This window comes from Mytilus trossulus, chromosome 14 (assembly GCF_036588685.1).
Source record: "Mytilus trossulus isolate FHL-02 chromosome 14, PNRI_Mtr1.1.1.hap1, whole genome shotgun sequence".
NCBI lineage: Eukaryota > Metazoa > Mollusca > Bivalvia > Mytilida > Mytilidae > Mytilus > Mytilus trossulus.
Genome location: NC_086386.1, coordinates 64,992,055 through 65,014,875, shown reverse-complemented (window position 1 = coordinate 65,014,875; position 22,821 = coordinate 64,992,055). Strand labels below are relative to the sequence as shown.

The 22,821-nt window shown below is 32.6% G+C and overlaps 1 protein-coding gene across 1 annotated transcript in view; it reads right to left on the bottom strand.

Annotated features, from left to right (window-relative positions):
• LOC134696304 (F-box/WD repeat-containing protein 7-like) overlaps nucleotides 1-22,394 on the bottom strand; it is a 28,671-nt gene extending 6,277 nt beyond the window's left edge. The window contains exons 1-11 of the mRNA XM_063558021.1: nucleotides 22,317-22,394; nucleotides 17,970-18,100; nucleotides 17,177-17,295; nucleotides 15,532-15,796; nucleotides 9,913-9,995; nucleotides 9,235-9,352; nucleotides 8,320-8,454; nucleotides 7,404-7,664; nucleotides 4,729-4,842; nucleotides 4,054-4,235; nucleotides 2,308-2,533 (exon numbers count right to left, since the gene is read on the bottom strand). Of these exons, the coding sequence (XP_063414091.1) occupies nucleotides 2,308-2,533; nucleotides 4,054-4,235; nucleotides 4,729-4,842; nucleotides 7,404-7,664; nucleotides 8,320-8,454; nucleotides 9,235-9,352; nucleotides 9,913-9,995; nucleotides 15,532-15,796; nucleotides 17,177-17,295; nucleotides 17,970-18,074 (1,608 nt within the window). The 5' untranslated portion in view covers nucleotides 18,075-18,100; nucleotides 22,317-22,394. The remainder of the gene's footprint in view (nucleotides 1-2,307; nucleotides 2,534-4,053; nucleotides 4,236-4,728; nucleotides 4,843-7,403; nucleotides 7,665-8,319; nucleotides 8,455-9,234; nucleotides 9,353-9,912; nucleotides 9,996-15,531; nucleotides 15,797-17,176; nucleotides 17,296-17,969; nucleotides 18,101-22,316) is intronic.
• Nucleotides 22,395-22,821: the final 427 nt, after the last annotated feature.

The window sequence follows — 22,821 nt, the reverse complement described above, 5'->3', positions numbered from 1 at the left end:
TCCCTGAAGTGTATGTAAATTCATACCTGTAGTGAGTAAACCCTATTTGTATGTCCCTGGAGTGTATGTAAATTCATACCTGTAGTGAGTAAACCCTATTTGTATGTCCCTGGAGTGTATGTAAATTCATACCTGTAGCCAGTAAACCCTATTTGCATGTCCTTGAAGTGTATGTAAATTCTTACCTGTAGCAAGTAAACTCTATTTGTATGTCCCTGAAGTGTATGTAAATTCTTACCTGTAGCAAGTAAACTCTATTTGCATGTCCCTGAAGTGTATGTAAATTCTTACCTGTAGCCAGTAAACCCTATTTGCATGTCCTTGAAGTGTATGTAAATTCTTACCTGTAGCAAGTAAACCCTATTTGTATGTCCCTGAATAGTATGTAAATTCATACCTGTAGTGAGTAAACTGTATTTGTATGTCCCTGAAGTGTATGTAAATTCATACCTGTAGTGAGTAAACCCTATTTGTATGTCCCTGAAGTGTATGTAAATTCATACCTGTAGTGAGTAAACTGTATTTGTATGTCCCTGAAGTGTATAAAAAAATTCATACCTGTAGTGAGTAAACCCTATTTGTATGTCCCTGAAGTGTATGTAAATTCATACCTGTAGTGAGTAAACCCTATTTGTATGTCCCTGAAGTGTATGTAAATTCATACCTGTAGTGAGTAAACTGTATTTGTATGTCCCTGAAGTGTATGTAAATTCATACCTGTAGTGAGTAAACCCTATTTGTATGTCCCTGAAGTGTATGTAAATTCATACCTGTAGTGAATAAACCCTATTTGTATGTCACTGAAGTGTATGTAAATTCATACCTGTAGCAAGTAAACCCTATTTGTATGTCCCTGAAGTGTATGTAAATTCATACCTGTAGTGAGTAAACCCTATTTGTATGTCCCTGAAGTGTATGTAAATTCATACCTGTAGTGAGTAAACTGTATTTGTATGTCCCTGAAGTGTATGTAAATTCATACCTGTAGTGAGTAAACTGTATTTGCATGTCCCTAAAGTGTATGTAAATTCATACCTGTAGTGAGTAAATCCTATTTGTATGTCCCTGAAGTGTATGTAAATTCTTACCTGTAGTGAGTAAACTGTATTTGTATGTCCCTGAAGTGTATGTAAATTCTTACCTGTAGTGAGTAAACCTTATTTGCATGTCACTGAAGTGTATGTAAATTCATACCTGTAGCAAGTAAACCCTATTTGTATGTCCCTGAAGAGTATGAAAATTCATACCTGTAGTGAGTAAACCCTATTTGTATGTCCCTGAAGTGTATGTAAATTCATACCTGTAGTGAGTAAACTGTATTTGTATGTCCCTGAAGTGTATGTAAATTCATACCTGTAGTGAGTAAACTGTATTTGTATGTCCCTGAAGTGTATGTAAATTCATACCTGTAGTAAGTAAACCTTATTTGTATGTCCCTGAAGTGTATGAAAATTTATACCTGTAGTGAGTAAACCCTATTTGCTTGTCCCTGAAGTGTATGTAAATTCATACCTGTAGTGAGTAAACCCTATTTGTATGTCCCTAAAGTGTATGTAAATTCATACCTGTAGTGAGTAAACCCTATTTGTATGTCCCTGAAGTATATGTAAATTCATACCTGTAGTGAGTAAACTGTATTTGTATGTCCCTGAAGTGTATGTAAATTCTTACCTGTAGTGAGTAAACCTTATTTGCATGTCCCTGAAGTGTTTGTAAATTCATACCTGTAGCGAGTAAACCCTATTTGAATGTCCCTGAAGTGTATGTAAATTCATACCTGTAGTGAGTAAACCCTATTTGCTTGTCCCTGAAGTGTATGTAAATTCATACCTGTAGTGAGTAAACCCTATTTGTATGTCCCTAAAGTGTATGTAAATTCATACCTGTAGTGAGTAAACCCTATTTGTATGTCCCTGAAGTATATGTAAATTCATACCTGTAGTGAGTAAACTGTATTTGTATGTCCCTGAAGTGTATGTAAATTCATACCTGTAGTGAGTAAACCCTATTTGTATGTCCCTGAAGTGTATGAAAATTCATACCTGTAGTGAATAAACCCTATTTGTATGTCCCTAAAGTGTATGTAAATTCATACCTGTAGTGAGTAAACCCTATTTGTATGTCCCTGAAGTATATGTTAATTCATACCTGTAGTGAGTTAACTGTATTTGTATGTCCCTGAAGTGTATGTAAATTCATACCTGTAGTGAGTAAACCCTATTTGTATGTCCCTGAAGTGTATGTAAATTCATACCTGTAGTGAGTAAACTCTACTTGTATATCCCTGAAGTGTATGTTAACTCTTACCTGTAGCGAGTAAACCCTATTTGTATGTCCCTGAAGTGTATGTAAACATGTCTCTGTTTCTGGATCCCAGACTTTCACCATATAATCATAGGCTCCACTGACCACCCTCCTTCCGTCATACTGAACACATCTCACTGCTGCCACATGTCCCATCAATACATGTAAACAAGCACCACTATCAATATCCCATACCCGTAATGTAGCATCTCGTGAGCCACTCACCACCCTGAAAATAAAAGAGATAACAATATGACTGCCATCAGAAAAAAATCAGGAATTGTTGGATGAGAAAAATATTAGCATTGAATATACCATATATTTGCAGTGTTTGAACTATTAATATTGCCAAACTTACTAATGCTAAAAATGTTGAATTGTTACATGTAGTACATTCTTTTTGCTTGAAAAAACGGTTCACTTTTCCATTTTAATGTAAACAAACAGCAGAGCAAATCAAAACAAAACAAGTCTACACAGACAAGTTTATCTCAGTTGCATCTAAAAATGTAGTATAGATGACTAAGGTTTTTCTTGAACAGTCAACAGCAAATTTAATAAAAACTTCTGGCTCTAAAGAGCCTGTGTCCCTCACCTTGGTCCTATGTGAATATTAAACAAAGGACACAGATGGATTCATGACAAAATTGTGTTTTGGTGATGGTGATGTGTTTGTAGATATTACTTTACCGAACACTCTTGCTGTTAAAAAGATATCTATCTATTAAAGTATTATGCACTGTGCCCAGTAGTTAGAGAGAAAAAAATTGTGTAAAAATTTACCAAAATTTGCAAAATTTATGAAAATTGTTCAAATTGACTATAAAGGTCAATAACTCCATAAGAGGTCAAATGACCAGTAACCAATCTACCGGTTATCTGATTCATTTCAAGATTTCAGGGCACACATTTTTGATAAACAATTTTACCCCACGTCAGATTTGCTCTTAATGCTTTGGTTTGAGTTATAAGCCAAAATCTAAATTTTACCCCATATGTTCTATTTTTAGCAATGGCTGACCAGGTCATCGGACACATTTTTTATACTTGATACCCCAATGATGATTATGGACAGTTTGGTAAAATTTGGCCAAGTTGTTTCAGAGAAGAAGATTTTTGTAAAAGTTAACAGACGATGCATGATAACGACAACGATGGACGCCAAGTGATGAGAAAAGCTCACTACGCCCTTTGGGCCAGGTGAGCTGAAAAACCAACCTTACACTTTAACACTGTGGGTTTATTTTTATTCATGGGATACTAATTTTTGTGGATTTTGTTGAAGCATGTTAACTATGAACTCAGATGTTCAACAAAGGGGTTATATTTTATACATATACTTATGGGGTTATATCTTATACCTATACTTATGGGGTTATATTTTATACCTATACTTATGGGGTTATATTTTATACCTATACTTATGGGGTTATATTTTATACCTATACTTATGGGGTTATATTTTATACCTATACTTATGGGGTTATATTTTATACCTATACTTATGGGGTTATATTTTATACCTATACTTATGGGGTTATATTTTATACCTATACTTATGGGGTTATATTTTATACCTATACTTATGGGGTTATATTTTATACCTATACTTATGGGGTTATATTTTATACCTATACTTATGGGGTTATATTTTATACCTATACTTATGGGGTTATATTTTATACCTATACTTATGGGGTTATATTTTATACCTATACTTATGGGGTTATATTTTATACATATACTTACACATTTTTATGTAAATGCATACATCTTACTGTAGAAGAATGTCCGTACAATGTATGTATACACTGGCCTGTGTCGGCATTCCACACTTTAAGTGTGCGGTCAGTAGAACCACTAATGACCACACTGTTAGACATCTGGGATGACCACACTCCTCCTGTGTGACCAACTAATGTCCTTAAGCACTGAAAAATAGACAAAATAATTCTGAAGTGAAACTTTCTTCTTCATTGAGCATGAGTGACCTAAACAGAATTATCAACATTTTACATTTATAGTGACAATTCTATTTACTTTTAGTTTATAGTTTTTAGTTCAAGTTACTTCCTGGATTGCTGCAGGAAATTTTTTTCTGACTGCTTGCAATTAAACTTTTATGTGAGTTGTGCTCATAGTAAGGATAACTAATTTTCCTATTCTGGTAAATGATCATTGATGGTATTTAAATGATCTTTTTTTCCAGTTTTCCTCGTTTTCTATACGATTTTTAAAGATGCCAACAGATTTTGCACAAACAGTTTTTATTGACTGATTATTCTTTGTGGAAGAGTGAGGATTTTGAGTTGAAATAAACCTCTTCTTATTTAGTTTCCAAGGATGACCTCTCTTACAATTTGTAGACAATTTGAACATATATGCTTTCTTATTTCATCTATCCTATTTGAAGCTTTACTTTACCTTTCCTGTGATGGCTGACCATACTTTGAGGGTGTTGTCGTCTGACCCACTGACAATACGAGTACCACAAAACTCTAAACAGGTTATCACATGGTCATCATGACCTTTTAATAACTAAAATAGATATGAATATTTATTAAAAGAATGTAAACAATAATTATTTACTGAATTTATTGTTAAGAGCGTGAATATAGAGAGCATGTCTTTTTTTTTTACTTTTCTGTTTTTCTATGTTGATCTTACTTTGCAGGAGTATAATTAAATATGTCTCCTCCTGGCTCCTTGTTTGTGAATCATGTATTCCCCTACTCTACTCTATGGCTGATATCATAAACTCATCATAGATACATATTTTTAGCTTTTGTATGATAAATAGTCAAAGCATTAACATTTGCCTTTGTTTTAACTTTTCTCATCTTCATGCATAATAATAGTAATAATAAAACAACAGACTTACAAGATTCCTTTACATGCCTGTATAGAAACAACAGACTTACAAGATTCCTTTCCATGCCCGTATAGAACATATTTTATCTGTTAACAAATAAAAAAACAACAACACTCCCTTTTTTTTATCTTAAAAACCTTTTATATATTTGAGAGAAATTGGCTAGAGAGCAAATGCAGCACTATTTCTACTATAATCAATATTTCATTAAGACAAAACAATTGTTTACGCATACAATGACATATTTATGTATGAGTTAGGACCAGGTATTTCTCCTGTTCTCCAGTTAAGTTTTATTTGATGTAATACATACCTTAGGACCAGGTATTTCTCCTGTTCTCCAGTTAAGTTCTGTTTGATGTAATACATACCTTAGGACCAGGTATTTCTCCTGTTCTCCAGTTAAGTTCTGTTTGATGTAATACATACCTTAGGACCAGGTATTTCTCCTGTTCTCCAGTTAAGTTCTATTTGATGTAATACATACCTTAGGACCAGGTATTTCTCCTGTTCTCCAGTTAAGTTCTGTTTGATGTAATACATACCTTAGGACCAGGTATTTCTCCTGTTCTCCAGTTAAGTTCTGTTTGATGTAATACATACCTTAGGACCAGGTATTTCTCCTGTTCTCCAGTTAAGTTCTATTTGATGTAATACATACCTTAGGACCAGGTATTTCTCCTGTTCTCCAGTTAAGTTCTATTTGATGTAATACATACCTTTGGACCAGGTATTTCTCCTGTTCTCCAGTTAAGTTCTATTTGATGTAATACATACCTTAGGACCAGGTATTTCTCCTGTTCTCCAGTTAAGTTCTATTTGATGTAATACATACCTTAGGACCAGGTATTTCTCCTGTTCTCCAGTTAAGTTCTATTTGATGTAATACATACCTTAGGACCAGGTAATTCTCCTCTTCTCCAGTTAAGTTCTATTTGATGTAATACATACCTTAGGACCAGGTATTTCTCCTGTTCTCCAGTTAAGTTCTCTTTGATGTAATACATACCTTTGGACCAGGTATTTCTCCTGTTCTCCAGTTAAGTTCTATTTGATGTAATACATACCTTAGGACCAGGTAATTCTCCTGTTCTCCAGTTAAGTTCTATTTGATGTAATACATACCTTAGGACCAGGTATTTCTCCTGTTCTCCAGTTAAGTTCTCTTTGATGTAATACATACCTTTGGACCAGGTATTTCTCCTGTTCTCCAGTTAAGTTCTATTTGATGTAATACATACCTTAGGACCAGGTAATTCTCCTGTTCTCCAGTTAAGTTCTAATTGATGTAATACATACCTTAGGACCAGGTATTTCTCCTGTTCTCCAGTTAAGTTCTCTTTGATGTAATACATACCTTTGGACCAGGTATTTCTCCTGTTCTCCAGTTAAGTTCTATTTGATGTAATACATACCTTAGGACCAGGTAATTCTCCTGTTCTCCAGTTAAGTTCTATTTGATGTAATACATACCTTAGGACCAGGTATTTCTCCTGTTCTCCAGTTAAGTTCTATTTGATGTAATACATAACTTAGGACCAGGTATTTCTCCTGTTCTCCAGTTAAGTTCTATTTGATGTAATACATACCTTAGGACCAGGTATTTCTCCTGTTCTCCAGTTAAGTTCTATTTGATGTAATACATACCTTAGGACCAGGTAATTCTCCTGTTCTCCAGTTAAGTTCTATTTGATGTAATACATACCTTAGGACCAGGTATTTCTCCTGTTCTCCAGTTAAGTTCTATTTGATGTAATACATAACTTAGGACCAGGTATTTCTCCTGTTCTCCAGTTAAGTTCTATTTGATGTAATACATACCTTTGGACCAGGTATTTCTCCTGTTCTCCAGTTAAGTTCTATTTGATGTAATACATACCTTTGGACCAGGTATTTCTCCTGTTCTCCAGTTAAGTTCTATTTGATGTAATACATACCTTTGGACCAGGTATTTCTCCTGTTCTCCAGTTAAGTTCTATTTGATGTAATACATACCTTAGGACCAGGTATTTCTCCTGTTCTCCAGTTAAGTTCTATTTGATGTAATACATACCTTTGGACCAGGTAATTCTCCTGTTCTCCAGTTAAGTTCTATTTGATGTAATACATACCTTTGGACCAGGTATTTCTCCTGTTCTCCAGTTAAGTTCTATTTGATGTAATACATACCTTAGGACCAGGTATTTCTCCTGTTCTCCAGTTAAGTTCTATTTGATGTAATACATACCTTTGGACCAGGTATTTCTCCTGTTCTCCAGTTAAGTTCTATTTGATGCTGCCTCATGTACAATGACTTCCAAGGACACCGTGAGGTATGACGTCGTCTCAGTCGATTACTTCCATATACTAAATTATCATCAATACTTTCTTCCCTACATTTCTCTCTCCAAAGTAAATTGTCCTCTGCCAGTACTCGCCAGTATCGACACGTCTGGGCAGCTTTCAGTAAAGATTTTGGCTCCAGGAAAGACAGCACATAAAGGGCAAGCTTTAACAAAAATTAATAGCATTATCAATAAATTGTTAAACTACAACAATAATCTAATTAAATATGAATAAACAGGCATATATAAACAATAATACATTCTTTAATTATTAAACAGGGTTGCTAAATCCAAAATTAATGGCGTTCTCACCAATAAGATTCATATAGTTTAATTATATTCTGAAATATGATTTGAATGGAGGGGATGCTAATTTAGCACATCTTTTAATAACAATGAATTATTTTAATTTTTAATTTCCTTATTTGTATAGTATACTTTAACAAATCAGATATTTAAATTTAAGTGCTGTTCAAGAATTAAATGTATATGAGTATTAACAAAACATGGTTTTGACAGAGTTATCACAAATATTCCTATCTTATTTGCTTACATATTCTCAGTTCCAATATTCATTTACTAATATGTGTCAAAAAACTCCATACATTTTGATTATTTCAAGAATCTGTAAGTATTCAGACAACATAAAGTTTTTGAAAACACATCTCACCCTATGTCATGCAAAACTGAATCTTCTACTAAATTTCAGGAAGCTCTGATTTGTAGTTTTGGAGGAAAATGTGATAAAAAACTCATGTGATAGACAGTGGTAAACCTCCTCTTTAGAACAAGGGTGTAATTTAACACTATTGTACATACCTCTTTTGGCAAAAGTGATATGAAATCTCTCTGGAACTGAGGTTCAATGACCTGCATCATGTGACGAACCTGTGTGGGATCACAGAATGTAATCAACTCATCCAGAGCCATCAACCTCTCAGCATTACCCCAATTCTGGAAATTACAATTTAATACATATATGGCAATTTAAATTAAAATGATGAATATAATCTGCTTAAAACGTTGTTTTTTTATTTGGAAAACAAACTGATATCAAGATACTTTTTACTTATTAATTTTTCCAATGAGACTGAGGAGATTGTTAGTGATGGTTTGCAAAATTTTAACTAGGGACTATATATTCTTATATATAGTGAGTGCTTCAGTTACTTTGTTACATCAACCACAAAGGTGTCAAAACATACCAACATGTAGTTTTATATATTGTGTGTCTTTTCTTTTCTCTTCTTGGAATCATGCATTTAATTGTATTCAAATCCTTGTAATCATTTGTACCAAATTTAACTTGTGATTATTCTGCCTGCAATGAGGGTCTCTTTAATTGACGATCAAATATATTTGATTTGATTTTGATTGTAGTTTTAGTGAAGAAGATTTTATTTCAAATAAGCCAAATAAGAATCGAAGATAGGCCATGTTTTTTCATCTGACTGAGAAGAAAAGATGCTTTTTTATAAAGGGATCAAGTTTACTGTGGATTTATTATTTTTGTGGAATATTAATTTTCATAGAATTTGTATTTAAAGGTGAACCACAAATATAAATGTTCCAGGAAATATGTACGTTTTCTATGGACTTTCATACAGATAACAGACAAAACCTAAACTCTTTTTTTCTCCAAATTAGTACCAATGACAATAAATGAATCCACAGTAGTACAAAAAAAAATATCTTCAGCTTGAGGCTTTACACCAGAAACTTATCATTTGATACCTGAAATATTTGCAGCCATTCTGCTAGTTTGTCTGGCGGATGCTCTTTGGAGGGAATCCTCATTCGTTGTGTAGCAATTAAATTCTGTCTTGATGACTTTTGTAAGTTCACAAAGGTACTGAAAATATATACAGACCAAAATATGTAAAATATTTAGGATTTATTTCATCTTGGTATTCTTAATTTTCACAACTGACCACTGATCTAACATTATCAACATTTAAACTTTTAAAAGTTGTTTATGTTTTGACTCACAATTAAGTTACAAGTACCCAACACCTTGAAAATTCTATTTGCATGTATTTTAAATAAAATTTCTTTGTAAGTCCCCCAATTTCAATTTTTGTCTACTTTTCACATACATTTCATTTCCAATAGATTTCACCAGGTAAACTTCTTGTGTTAAATCATGTAAATGCTGACAAGGATCAATTGAAATACCACTTAAGCATTGTTTTATCTCGTTGTTAACAGCATTCTCCATGCAGTTTAAAAGGTTTTCTTAGATGTCTAACAGCCATGGAATGGAATACTTGCAGAACAAATGGCATTAAATTTTGTTGTCATAAATCTTTTTAAAATCTTTAACAAATACCCCAATATAAAATATGTATATTTCATTACACTTTTACCAACGAAATATTCAGCAATATAAGTCAAAACAATTTCACTTGTTACCTTTGATAATCACCATCTCGACAGAATTTTTTTCCAGGAGACGAGTCAGGCTCTTCCTTTACCACATGACCTTTTCTTTTCATCTGAAAAAGATACCATTACTGTCAATTTGTGGATCTATTGAACAAAATAAAACTTTTAATAATGGTGACTCTTTTGAAAGAAGAGAAAAATAACTATTTTCTATTGTTAACTTATATTTAAGTAAAATCAAATATGTATATGTCGTGTACAAGTTGCGATTTTGTACAGGTTATAAAATGTACAAAAATATTGTACATGTTATAACTTGTATAATGCAAAAATACAAGTTATAACATGTACAAAAGTACCTCGTACATGTTATAACCTGTACAAAATATTACTGAAAAATGGTTTTAACTTGTACAAAATCGAAAAACAAGTATATGTGTCTATTATTGCAACAGAATGTTATTAACCTCAATAATATTTTCATATTTTTTTTATTATTCCTTCATGCTAGTGTGTTTTGTCCTTTTCTGATACAGTTAATGTCCAGGGGTCGGTATTACGAAGCATTCCTAAGACCTGTAATAAGATATATCTTAGGACATGTCTTATGATCCTCTTATGACTATCTATGGACATATCTTTATTTGGATAATTATAAATGTGAGTGTCCACTTTGAAGGCAATAGTAAAATACTTTCATTCTAGTTGACACTAAAAGACATAAAAGAGGATAGCCAGGACAGATGTGCTTACAAATAAAATTGAGAATGGAAATGGGGTATGTGTCTAAAAAACCAACAACACGCTCATGGAGCAGACAACATCCAAAGGCCACAAATAAATGCTTTCAAAGTAGAGGATATATATTTAAAACAATCAAAATGACATTCGCCTCATGCAATGATCTTATAGTTTATAAAATAAAAATTGAGTTATAAATTTACATAAGTATGCTGAAGGCCAAAAATGTTGAAGAGTAGATCCAAAGATATTGACAATGAAGCGTGGTCCAATGAAACTATTTCAGCTTTCTCTTGCTTTTACAGAGTAAGCATATGAGAAATTGTTTCAGTCTTTGCATGCTATAAAACGAGAGGGAGGAGTATTACCCAAAGTTATAAGGCATTTGTTCTTAAATGTTTTGTATGAATTTAGTTGCTAGTATATAATGTAATTGTCATTGCGGAAATGCAAGCTTTTAGTAAATAGTGTCACACTTATTTAAGCCATGAAGGAACGCATAAAACATAAAATTACATAAAAAACATTTTGCCAACATAAGTCATGAAACATATATTTCTGAAATTTGTGATCATTGTCCTCTTCAGAAAAAGACATATTCTGGCCTATTTATGGTTGTTCTTTATGCATTGGTGAATTTTAATGTATTTTTGACTTCGTTAAAATGAATCTTAAATTTTGTACAAGTTAAAACCATTTTTAAGCAATATTTTGTACAGGTTATAACATGTATGAGGTACTTTTGTACATGTTATAACTTGTATTTTTGCATTATACAAGTTATAACATGTACAACATTTTTGTACATGTTATAACCTGTACAAAATCGCAACTTGTACACGACATATACATAAAATGTTATATTTGCATTTGACAAGGTGATTGCCTGTGCTGTTTTGTAAATTACTATGTGCTGTCCAAATTGTTTGTGTAAAGATAACACATGTGACTAGACTTTAACTAGTTTGCACTGTTGACATTAATGTATGAAAAGGCAAATCATTAATTACTATGTGTATTAAAATCATATTTTATTTATGAGAATAATAAACTCTATTATCACATACAAATAATTGAAGGCACTTAATGAGATGTTATTGGTGGTGGTCATTGAAGAAAGATAGTTTGAACAGTTCTAAGAAATTATCATCTAATATGGGAGGATAAAACAATGACAAAATTCTGTAACAGCCCTAAAGCCACGGTTTTTTAATTTGTTGGTTTACAGATTTTTCTCATAAAAAAGTAGGGTCGGTCGGTCGGAAAAAAAAAGAAAAAAAAAAAATCTTTCAAAACAGAAAAATATGCAAAATAAATATATATTTCACCTTACTTAACAAAATGTTTGTTTTATTTTCTGTTTTGTCATCATTTCTTAACTTTTAGTTCGATGAAATATTATTGATCAGTGATCATGAACATCGCATGACATCATTTAATAACTTCCTGTAAAAAAAGGGGGGTTGCACGGACAAAGACAAAATTAAATCTTCATTCCACAAACAAGAAAAACAGATTCCCGTAGCTCTCAATCATTTCCAGAAAACTTGGTAAATAATGATCTTCAGTCACAAAAACTGATAAAGAAAGAAATTGTAAAAACGTCGTACAAAAATGAGTTTCAACACACGTGTTGAAAAACGTAATAGACTCGTCCACTGGAAAAATGACAATATCGGGTTAATCAGTTGTCATGCAATCCGGTTTCTATCCCAATGATTGATAATATGAAGCAAGAAAATTTCAAATGATTTGTTAATTTCCAGTACTTTTGGTGTATTCCACCTGTCAACATTTGGACAAGTCTATTTCTCTGAGATGATGCATCTTACGGACTGATGACAAATAAGGGAAACGAACTTATTTTGTAATAGGTTTTCAACACAGGTTTCCTTCTGCAAAATTATTTGCGCAAAAGACATTTCAAGGTCAGTTATAATTGATTTGTCTATTTTAAGAAACGTAAATTGGAAGTTTTATTTTTCACAACAGAAAGTGTTATCAACTGTGTTAATGATTAATGCATTTCATGTTATAAAAAAAGAAAATTTTAATTATTTTTCAGGGATACTGCATTGATAAGGGTCGTGGGGAATAAAAAAGCATGAAAAGTCAATTTTATTTTTATTTTGAAAATCGGCAAAATCGGGTTGGCAGATCCGTAAACCAACAAATAAAATCAAAGAGCTGAAAGCTCTGAGGAAAAATGACGCCACTGTCTCTAATATTGGGATATTTTTTATGCAAGTCTTGATTTTCACATACTGTAATTAATTTAATAATGCAACATGTCTTGTAAGCATATAATTGATATTCGTATATATGTGTGTGTGTGAAGTGACTGTTTTTTTTCAAGACAAATGAATAGGTCAAGACTACCTGAATTGTACAAATAAATACCGTAGAAAGGCTTGTATATTTATCACTGGTACATAGTACCTGCTCTCAGAAAATTTCAATTAATTTTAAATAATCTTTTTGTTACTGTTATCAAAGGTCTAATGAAACTCAGGTAGTTTAAAAAAAATTAAAGTCAAACCGGCACCTGGTTAAATTGGCACCTGGTCAAATCGACACCCTATATAGTCAATTTGTCACCCATGTTAAATATATATTTTTAACAGTATTTTAAGCAAAAAGAGTAAAAATAAGAAAGGGGTTGCCAGATTTGTTTTTAGTATTTAAGCAAAAAGAGTTAAGTACCTAACGAAAGGATTGTCTGAAAATATTTACTTTCACATTTTTGGGGGTTCATGTACATTTTGTATATATTTATTTTTCTCCACTAAATGTGTATGTTCCAGACCGTATGAGTATTTGGACCGTACGTGTGCGGTCTGGACCGTATTCGTACTTTTTCAAAATAATCTGATTAATATCATTAAGAAGTTGCTGAGTTTATAAGTTACAAATGCATGTAAAGTTCATTTACAGCTCAACATAACTAAACTCTCAAATTAATATGTAAAAGTTCCAATAGTAATTGGAATAAAAACGCAATTTTTTAACTAATACAAAAATTCACGCTTATTAAATCTGTTCATCATGTTAATATCTTGTATTTAGCTTGTCGATCAGTAATACATTAATTGAATTATGATCATAGAAATTTACATTATCGGGACGGAAGTTAACATGATGTGGAACTACAATTTTAGAATGTTAGAAACTATATTAAATAATGCAAATGCAAAGGAACATGAATGAACTGCAAACATGTAAATGTAAATAATTTATCATTAATTGTGGTAGTAAGAGTCACCATGGGAGAGAGTACCAAAATAGGATTCAGATATTCAATTAAACAAATATTTAAATTCAATTGTTCAATTATTCATTTGATCCATCTAAAAGTAATTGTAATGATAAAAATTTATAAAAAATAAAAAATAAAGATTGTGATAAATGGTTAGCTCGTACTGGACCATACATGTTTACTCATACGGTCCGACCATACGAGTATTGTCAGACTGTACGAGTACACGTATACCGTCCAGAACGTACAGTCCGAATACTCATGGTCTGGAACTTGTATTTTTAATTATATAAATGAGGTATATTTAGGAATTGAATATTCATTTTTTATGCATTTTTTAACCAGTTGAGCATTTTACAGGATTGTTGGTTTGATGTTGTTTAAACTGTCCTGAAAAAAACCACCTAAAATTAGCTATTATTTGGCATGAAAGTTTTATTTTTCTAATTGTTTCATTGTTAAGTAACAGCTTGGGTAAGGGCTTCTTTGTTTACCTTTATACACAGCAACTAATTAACTATGTTCTTTGTAAAAGTTATAAGTTGATTGAATAGAAAATATTATAACAAATATTATTGGATGCCAAATTGACTTCAAATAGGTGCCGATTTGACTATATGCTGATTTAACCAGGTGCCGATTTGAGTTGAACATTTCAAATCCTCTGCGATCGTTTGCGGTATTTTCTTGAGAAACCCTGTTTTCGATCATCAAACAGAAGTAGAAACTGTTTTAAAATGATTCTAGAACGCTTCATGATTGTTGAAATCAGTTTAATTCACTAAAAAACATTTTGAAACTTTGCGATGTTTTGAATGGAAGTTTAAAACGCACATGTAAAAGAAGAAATTAACCGGTGAAAGTCGAAATCCGTACATGACAGATATCACTTTAATACGATTTTGAAAATAAAAAAGTTCCATCCTTTTGTAAAACAGTCTTTAATATACCTATCACATTAATGTTTGAAGGGCCTAAGCTTATACAAACCACTTTTAAGTCGGTATGAAACATCAAAACGGAATGAACAATAACCGATTACGTTTTGTACTTTACAAATTCTACATGCATTGAACAGAAAGGAGAAATTTGTAATGAAAGGTTTAGTTTTTATATTTATCACTTTTAATTTGATATTAAATAGAAATAACTTATTAATATGGACGAGTTAAAATAATTAGTTTGAAAAATCATGAGAGCGCCCTCTACAATATCAATAACAAAGATGGTGGAATGTAAACAAACAACCTCGCCGCGAATATTGAACTTGTTCTCTTACTTCTTGCTAATTGTACTATTTAGTGCGCATCCCCACTGGAAGGTCCAATTGTTGAGAATAAAAGCGCGGACTATACAAGACTTCCTATGGACAGGTCAACATTTTTGTTGTACTAAATAAAATAAAGTATGTAAACTGGTTTCCGTCCGACTAACAAACTTTGTTCTAGTGTAGCTGAATACAAGCAGATACCAGTTAGTTTTTAAAATAGTAAATATGAAACCAAGACCAAGTGCGGTAGGCAGAGGCAATAATCGACTTCCTGTTGTTCTGGTCAATAGTAATGGAAGAATGCCGCTGACGCGTCATTTTCCAAAAACCGTGGCCTAGGATAAGATGAGTAACAGACAATAATTTGTAAGATGCTTACCACATGGCTACTGAAGAGTCCATTGACTGGTATAGGAATCCTAGATTTATGTTGAGCATTAGACTTGTCTTCTTCACGGAACATAACCTCATCGCCAGACTCTTCCTCTGACATGTGACCTTCCTGGCAGACAATACTGTTACAATCATCAACATTTCCCTCTGTTGATTTGAACAGTGCTCGTTGATTGTGTCTGATAGATCTGGCTGATAACCCACTAGATGATGGCTGTTCCCTACAAACATTATCTTTTACTTTAGGTGTCCTGAAAAAATAAGTTGAATAATCATACATCATATTTATTGAACAAAACATAAAAATATCATATTTTTTTTTAAACATGGATTTTTTTACATGGCATGCAAGTTTATTTATAATACATGGCACATTCATTTTGAATAAAAGTTTTGAAGAAAAAAAAAGTCCAACAACTTAAAGTTTTCATTTTTTTTAAATGTTCAATTTTATTGAATTATTTTCAATTACATAGAATGTTGTGTAACCTGGCAAATATTTTACTCATACCTGCCTAACCTACCATTTTGAGTGGGAAGCTCTTGCTCAAAAGCATGAATTGAAGAGATAAAGTATACTTAACTTTAATTGGTGTTTTGTAGATGAATATGTTAACCAGTCATATATTTAACTTCAAAATGTTGTTGGTGCAAATTCTCCCTCTTTGAAAGTTTCAGTGGTATGATTTTAATTTTCTAGTTGCCAAGCAGCTGTGTGTTTTTTTATTCATAAACAAATAATATACATGCAATAGTATATATATTTGTTTAGGGGCCAGCTGAAGTGCTTGAATTTCTTGCTGCATTGAAGACTTGTTCATTGTGTAATCATACGTTTTTTGATTGAGTTAAGTCTGCCAATTGATATTTTATCGTAAGTTTTTCTATGTTGTGATGTTATGCTATTGTTTCAGAAAAAGGGAGAAGGTTTGGGCCCATTAAAACGTTTAATCCCGCTGCAAATGTTTGCACCTGTCCTAAGTCAGGAATCTGATGTACAGTAGTTGTCGTTTGTTTATGTAATATATACGTGTTTCTTGTTTTGTTTATATAGATTAGACCGTTGGTTTTCCCGTTTGAATGGTTTTACACTAGTAATTTTGGGGCCCTTTATAGCTTGTTGTTCGGTGTGAGCTAAGGCTCCGTGTTGAAGGCCGTACTTTAACCTATAATGGTTTAATTTTTAAATTGTTATTTGGATGGAGAGTTGTCTCATTGGCACTCACACCACATCTTCCTATATCTATTGTTGGCGACCTTCTACTGTTGTCGGCTCCATGGTCGGGTTATTGTCTCTTTGACACATTCCCCATTTCCATTCTCAATTTTATTGTGAGAAATTATAAAATGTAAAATTTGTAATTGTTATGAGACAGCTAAAAATAACAACCCATGCTCAGTCTTCACAATGAACTGTTAATTCTACAAGCCCAGAGCTCATTTTTTGAAATTTTAGTTAGATTCTGTTGGCCTGTAGATATGATTTTTACAGGTCTGAGAGCAATTTTACAAGTCTGGGCTGCTGTTCAGCGTGAAGACTGCATGCTTTTCCTCCTGTTTTAAAAGCTTATCCAATTACAGATTTTATATTTTGTACAATGTAGTACGCTGTATTTAAGTATATAAATTACCTGACAGCTTTACGTTTGCGATTACTACATGTCAGCTGAGTACGACTTTGTTCCACAATACAATCCCCAACTCCTGGGACACTACTCAGATCCTTTACCGTTGAGAAACCTCCAAATGACTGCAATAAATCAAATAAATTATATGGCAAATCTATAAAAATGCACTGTTCCAAATAGGTTACTATGAAATATACAATTAATAGATTGTAAATTAATTCAGGTGAGAAAAAAAAATCAGAAAAAGGTATCAAAATTCAGGTTACTAAAATTCCAAAGCTGTTGTTCTTAGACTCATTCTAATCTTTAAATTCTTTGATCTGTATTAAAAGTTATAATTTGCTTGTCCCCCTTCTCTCAATCTACAAGTATGTATGTATGTATGTTAAGTTTGATTTGTTTTGAATGCTGTAAGCTAGAAAGCAAAGTTTGATGTGTCAATTTGCATATATAAACAATGTGTTGTAGTTTGCAATGTGATTTGAGATTTGATCATTATTGAAGGTCATACAATGACCATTTTTTGCTTCCTTTGACGTCATTTGGTTTGACTGTCACATGTGGAGTTTTTTCATTGGCAATCATACATATACAAGATCTTCTAATATTTTTAAATTGACAGTTTGTTTATAACTAAAAGCCACTTAAAGATTTTGTTTAACTCCTTTTTAGGCCCTCAACAATGAGTAAAACAAAAACTGTATTATAAGAAGCTATAGAGTGCCAAGGCATGACAATATGTAAATATCTTTAATGCCCACTTATCAAGAAATTTAAAATATTGAGAAAAACTGACCTTTCTGTATTTGATGATAGCTTTAGCTTTTCTTAAACCAATACCATTTACTTTTTCAAAGTCTTCTACACTAGCCTTGTTGATATCTATTTTCTTGCTCGCCATTATCACAGCCAATCATCTTTTATTTTCTGCAAAACATTTTCAATATCATGAATGATGAATGTGAAGTTGTTGTCAGCATGCAAAACATTATTTTTAATCATAATTATGCTGTCGGAAAAACCAGCACATATTGTAATAATTTAATTTTGGATGTAACATGTCTTTTGATTCATTGGCTGACGTCGTTTTGTTTATCACCTCTCAGGCATAATTTAGTCATGTGACTGTGACGTCTTCAAAAATTTTTCATGATTTACTCCGTTTAAAATGGAATTAGGAATTAAATTATAAGAAATTACTGTTATATTTTTTCTGCCTGTTCGAAATAACATGAAAATGTGGTGCACACTTTCTTTTCTTTGTACACCACATTTTTTATGTAATTTCTTCATAAGACTGTTAGACAGAAAAAATATTAGTAATTCCTTAAACAATCAAAACATCAGATCATATTCATACCATGCATGCTATTTCAAGGGAAATTGCATACCTACACATTTCACGATTTAGGCGTGTACTACATGAGTTTGACCCTTTGTCACGATTGCACGATCGTGTTCTTGAAAAACCCTCTAAAACACGATTTGGTGAAAATCTACACGAAAAATATTGTTGTTCCCGATTTTGAACTGTGTCCAATGGAGGAAAATAGTGGTCAGCCACAGGGCTCACGCTACCAGGTGAATTGGGCGAAGAAGTCGCTTTCCCGACCGTCACTTCGCTTTCCCCAACCCCCAAAAGCGAAGACAAGTCGCCCTGTTGTTTACGATACTCGCTTTCAGTCGCTTCCGTCATCGGACATTTTCAATTTTTACCAAGTTGATGAAACATCAACTTTTTATTGATAATTAAAGAAATTCAGACATAAACGATTCATTATCTTATGAAGAGAGATTGAAGCATTGTTTTTGCAGTGTGTAGCAAGTAATTTAATAAAAATACAACTTTTTATCACTTCGTGCACTTCTGAAAGTTCCGGTGCTTGTTACTCGAAAACGTACATCAACCTAACTTTCGGCTGCAAAATAAGTTTGTTACTTCATTTAAACATGATAACAGTTGCCTCCAGTAAATGTTCAATCCATTTATTGCATTAAAAACGTCATTAGCCTTTCCAAATAACTTGTCAAACATAGTTTATTTTTGTAAATTTGAAATCGTCCGCCATTGACCGATTTCTAAACTACCGATTGGAAACGGACAGCTATGACCGAAATCCGTATTTTGACAAAAATTACTACGGACGCACGGATGGATCAGCTGACAGAAGAATATTGATCCCAAAAGAAAAAATTACGCATTCCACACGCATTAAAAGACTTTTGGTAACATCTAAATAATTGTCAAGTGTAATGTCAATAAATTAGTGAATAAACTACTATTTATTATCTTCATGGTCGTACTATCAAATCTTTGTTTCTCATGATCAAATTAATCAGCCAATCAAAAACGTTTTCTCTCAAGATTATTTTATTATGCTAGATATTGAACTTGTGTTGTATTCCTCTGTTTGCTGTAAAATCATGAACATGGCAGATGATTTTTCAACTGCAAGGAGGTTCTTACACAGAATAAGAATAAAAGCATGGCTGATGATGTAGTACTACCATGAAGATAATAAATAGTAGTTTATTCACTAATTTATTGACATTACACTTACTGTAATATAATTTTATTTATGTATTCAATTAAATTACCAAATCATAAGTATAATGTACTATTCATTATTTTTCACATGGAACCCCCCCCCCCCCCTCCCCAACATCAACATGAGGAATCCCTTAAATGTGGAACTACATTTGTACCTTAGTCAAGGAGGGGTCATTTTTTACTCTTGTAAAAAATACAATAGAAAACTGTAGATTTATTAACTTAAAAATGGGAAATAATTCTAACATTATATTTGGAACAGATTTTCTAAATGAAGAGTCCAATTATTTTAAACAATAAAGAAGATATAGGGCCAAGAACATATCAAAATTCTTGGACATGTGTTGACCATATTATACCTGATAGACAAAATGATAGATCATGAGATGTATAGTTCTTTGGGAAAAGTTTCTTCAAATAATATGAATGTGTGCTCATTTGTACTTAAAAAGTGGTTTTTAAAGTCCTAACATTGAGGGGGTATCCCTAGGTGTTGTTCCCAACCAGATAAATGTCCTTCTTTGTGTATAATTTTAAATTGGAAAAGGCAACAACTATTTAGTATCCTTACACATGAAAATAATTCCGGGTCTTACAGCTTCATGTTCATATTTTCTGCTGATATAATAACTAGAATCATGCAAATAATCTTAAGAAAAAGACATGTAAGCTCATCTTACAAATATGACACTTTTTCTAGACCACATAACAGCACGCGCAAAATAGTCGTCGCAAAGTATTGTAACCTTTGAAATTGTTGTCGCGTGCTAAAACCCCAATGGGCATTTTCAAAAGTTGGCAGGTATGAAATTGTGATGTCATGGTGCATTCTCAATATATAGCACTAAAACCATGATACAAAGATACATTTGTACGTCACTTTTGAGGCAAGTCTGCAGGTTAATGTTTTTTTTTATTAATTTCAAAGGATCAGAATTTATGATCACAAATGCAATAGAAACAAAGTATAGGAATCATGTGTTAACTTATCATAACAAGACAAAAAGATCATATGTTCATTGACAGTCATCCAGCGGCAGTGCATACCAGAAATAGGAAGACAAACTAAATGTTACTAATCCTATGAGGAGAAAAAAGCCACCCAAAAATGTCATCAAAAATGTTATCTTGTGTGAATTCTGTTAATGTTTCATGACCTTCATTTTACTTGTACCCTATCTCTTCTTTAGTCACATAACTGAACACTGTAAAACCTTCTGTAAGGCTGTTTGCTAGCGACTGTATACTGTACATGTATAGAACCATTAAAATAGAATAAGACCACAAACTTAGAACTACAAGAAGATTGATAAACAACTGGGGAATGCGATTTCAATTATTTAATGGAAAAACATGTTACATTGTTATATATGCTTAAAAAACAAAAGCTAGAGATTTTATATGCTAAATGGACACATTCTCCAACAACCCCCACCTAGGAGAACAAATCAGATCTGAAGTAAAGCACACACAAAAAAGTCATAATAAACTGTTGCAAATAAGGCAAAATCAACCCTAGATTTTCCGAGAAGGAACCCAAGGTACCTGTACTGTACACATGAATGGTAAGAAAACTGCTTACATTTGACAAGTACACTAAACAATTGAAGATGAGAATCAGTGTAGCATGTGCAACCACAAACAAGCTAGAAAGAGTACAACAGCAAGCATCAAGGTTCATAACAGGCTATAAAAACTTAAAATAAGAGGAAGATGGATACATAACAAAATCCTACAAATAACTACAGCATACATTTTGTAGATGCATATATACAAAAGCTTATATTTGGGTACAAGGTGGTTGAAGGGCAGGTTCCTGCTATTGATCCAGACTAATACTTACAATTAGATAGATAAAAACCATGTACAATGTACATATACAAACTCTCTATTTCTGTCCACAATAATCAACAAGTATAATCTAGAACTAGTTGTGCGCACACTTGTAAAGTCCATTTAAAGAGCATTTAATATGCCCACACAAACTGACACCTACAACCCATTGTATCAAAGCCAGTACTGGTTACTATGACATGAACATGTACAAATATTTCTTTCAGTCATGAATTTTTGTTTTTTTGTTTTCTTTGTCCTAAAATGTAAGTTGATTTTCCCATTGGTATCTCCTCCCCCCTACGTGTAGATTGGCAAGTTTATCATCTTAAAGTTAAGTGGGATTAAATAAATGGGTAGAGACTGTGGTTGGTAAAGGTTATTTAAACCATCACCGTATGGTGTCTTGTTTTCTTTGAGCTTCAACGACAACGAATCAATACCTTCAAAAAGTCACCCTTACTTATTGTAGTCAGCACACTCGACCGTCTCAGTCTGAGTAATACTATATAAAACATTGCTTAAAGCAAATCATAATTTGAGCTCTGATCATCTTACTTTTCCTTTGATTAAGTTGATAACCACGCGATCAATGTCAAGAAAAATATCTAAAATCGAACAAAAAAGGGTCGTGGCCGCGTAACAATAATCAGCTGTTTGATTGCCATGCAAAACCGACAGAGAAACTGAATCTAGCAAAGAAACGTGAAACGTTATGCTTTAATTTGTTACTGTGGCATTGCAAGGCTATTGTCCTACCTGAAATGGGGGCGATTTGTAGTGTTTACGTAGGAGAACTTTATCCGTTCCATCGCCATATTTATTTATCGATGATAGACGGAGAGTGACGAAAATAGCCGAATAAGAAAATAGATCTAAAATCCAAAAAGAACAACGTACCTCCTCGACGACGATCTTAGACTGTCAAATATGTAATTCGAACACAGGCACTTGTCTCAAAAAAAAATTCCTATATACCTTAATATAACACAAGGTACTTAACTAAATTTTTTGAAAAATGACACCCAGTCCCGAATTCACGTTATTTTTTTATTTCTCGGTTGTCAAACCTACTTAAAGTTAATATGCCGTAAATCTAAATTGATTTATCTACACAATGGTATATGACACGACTATCATTGTTGTCGGGATCATTGGTAGCAGGCCTCAGAAGTCGGTCAACGGGATGTTTTTTGCATTCGTCTCAATTTTTGGCAACACCCAGCCCGCAGTGATTGAATTATTATAAAAAAATATTAAAATA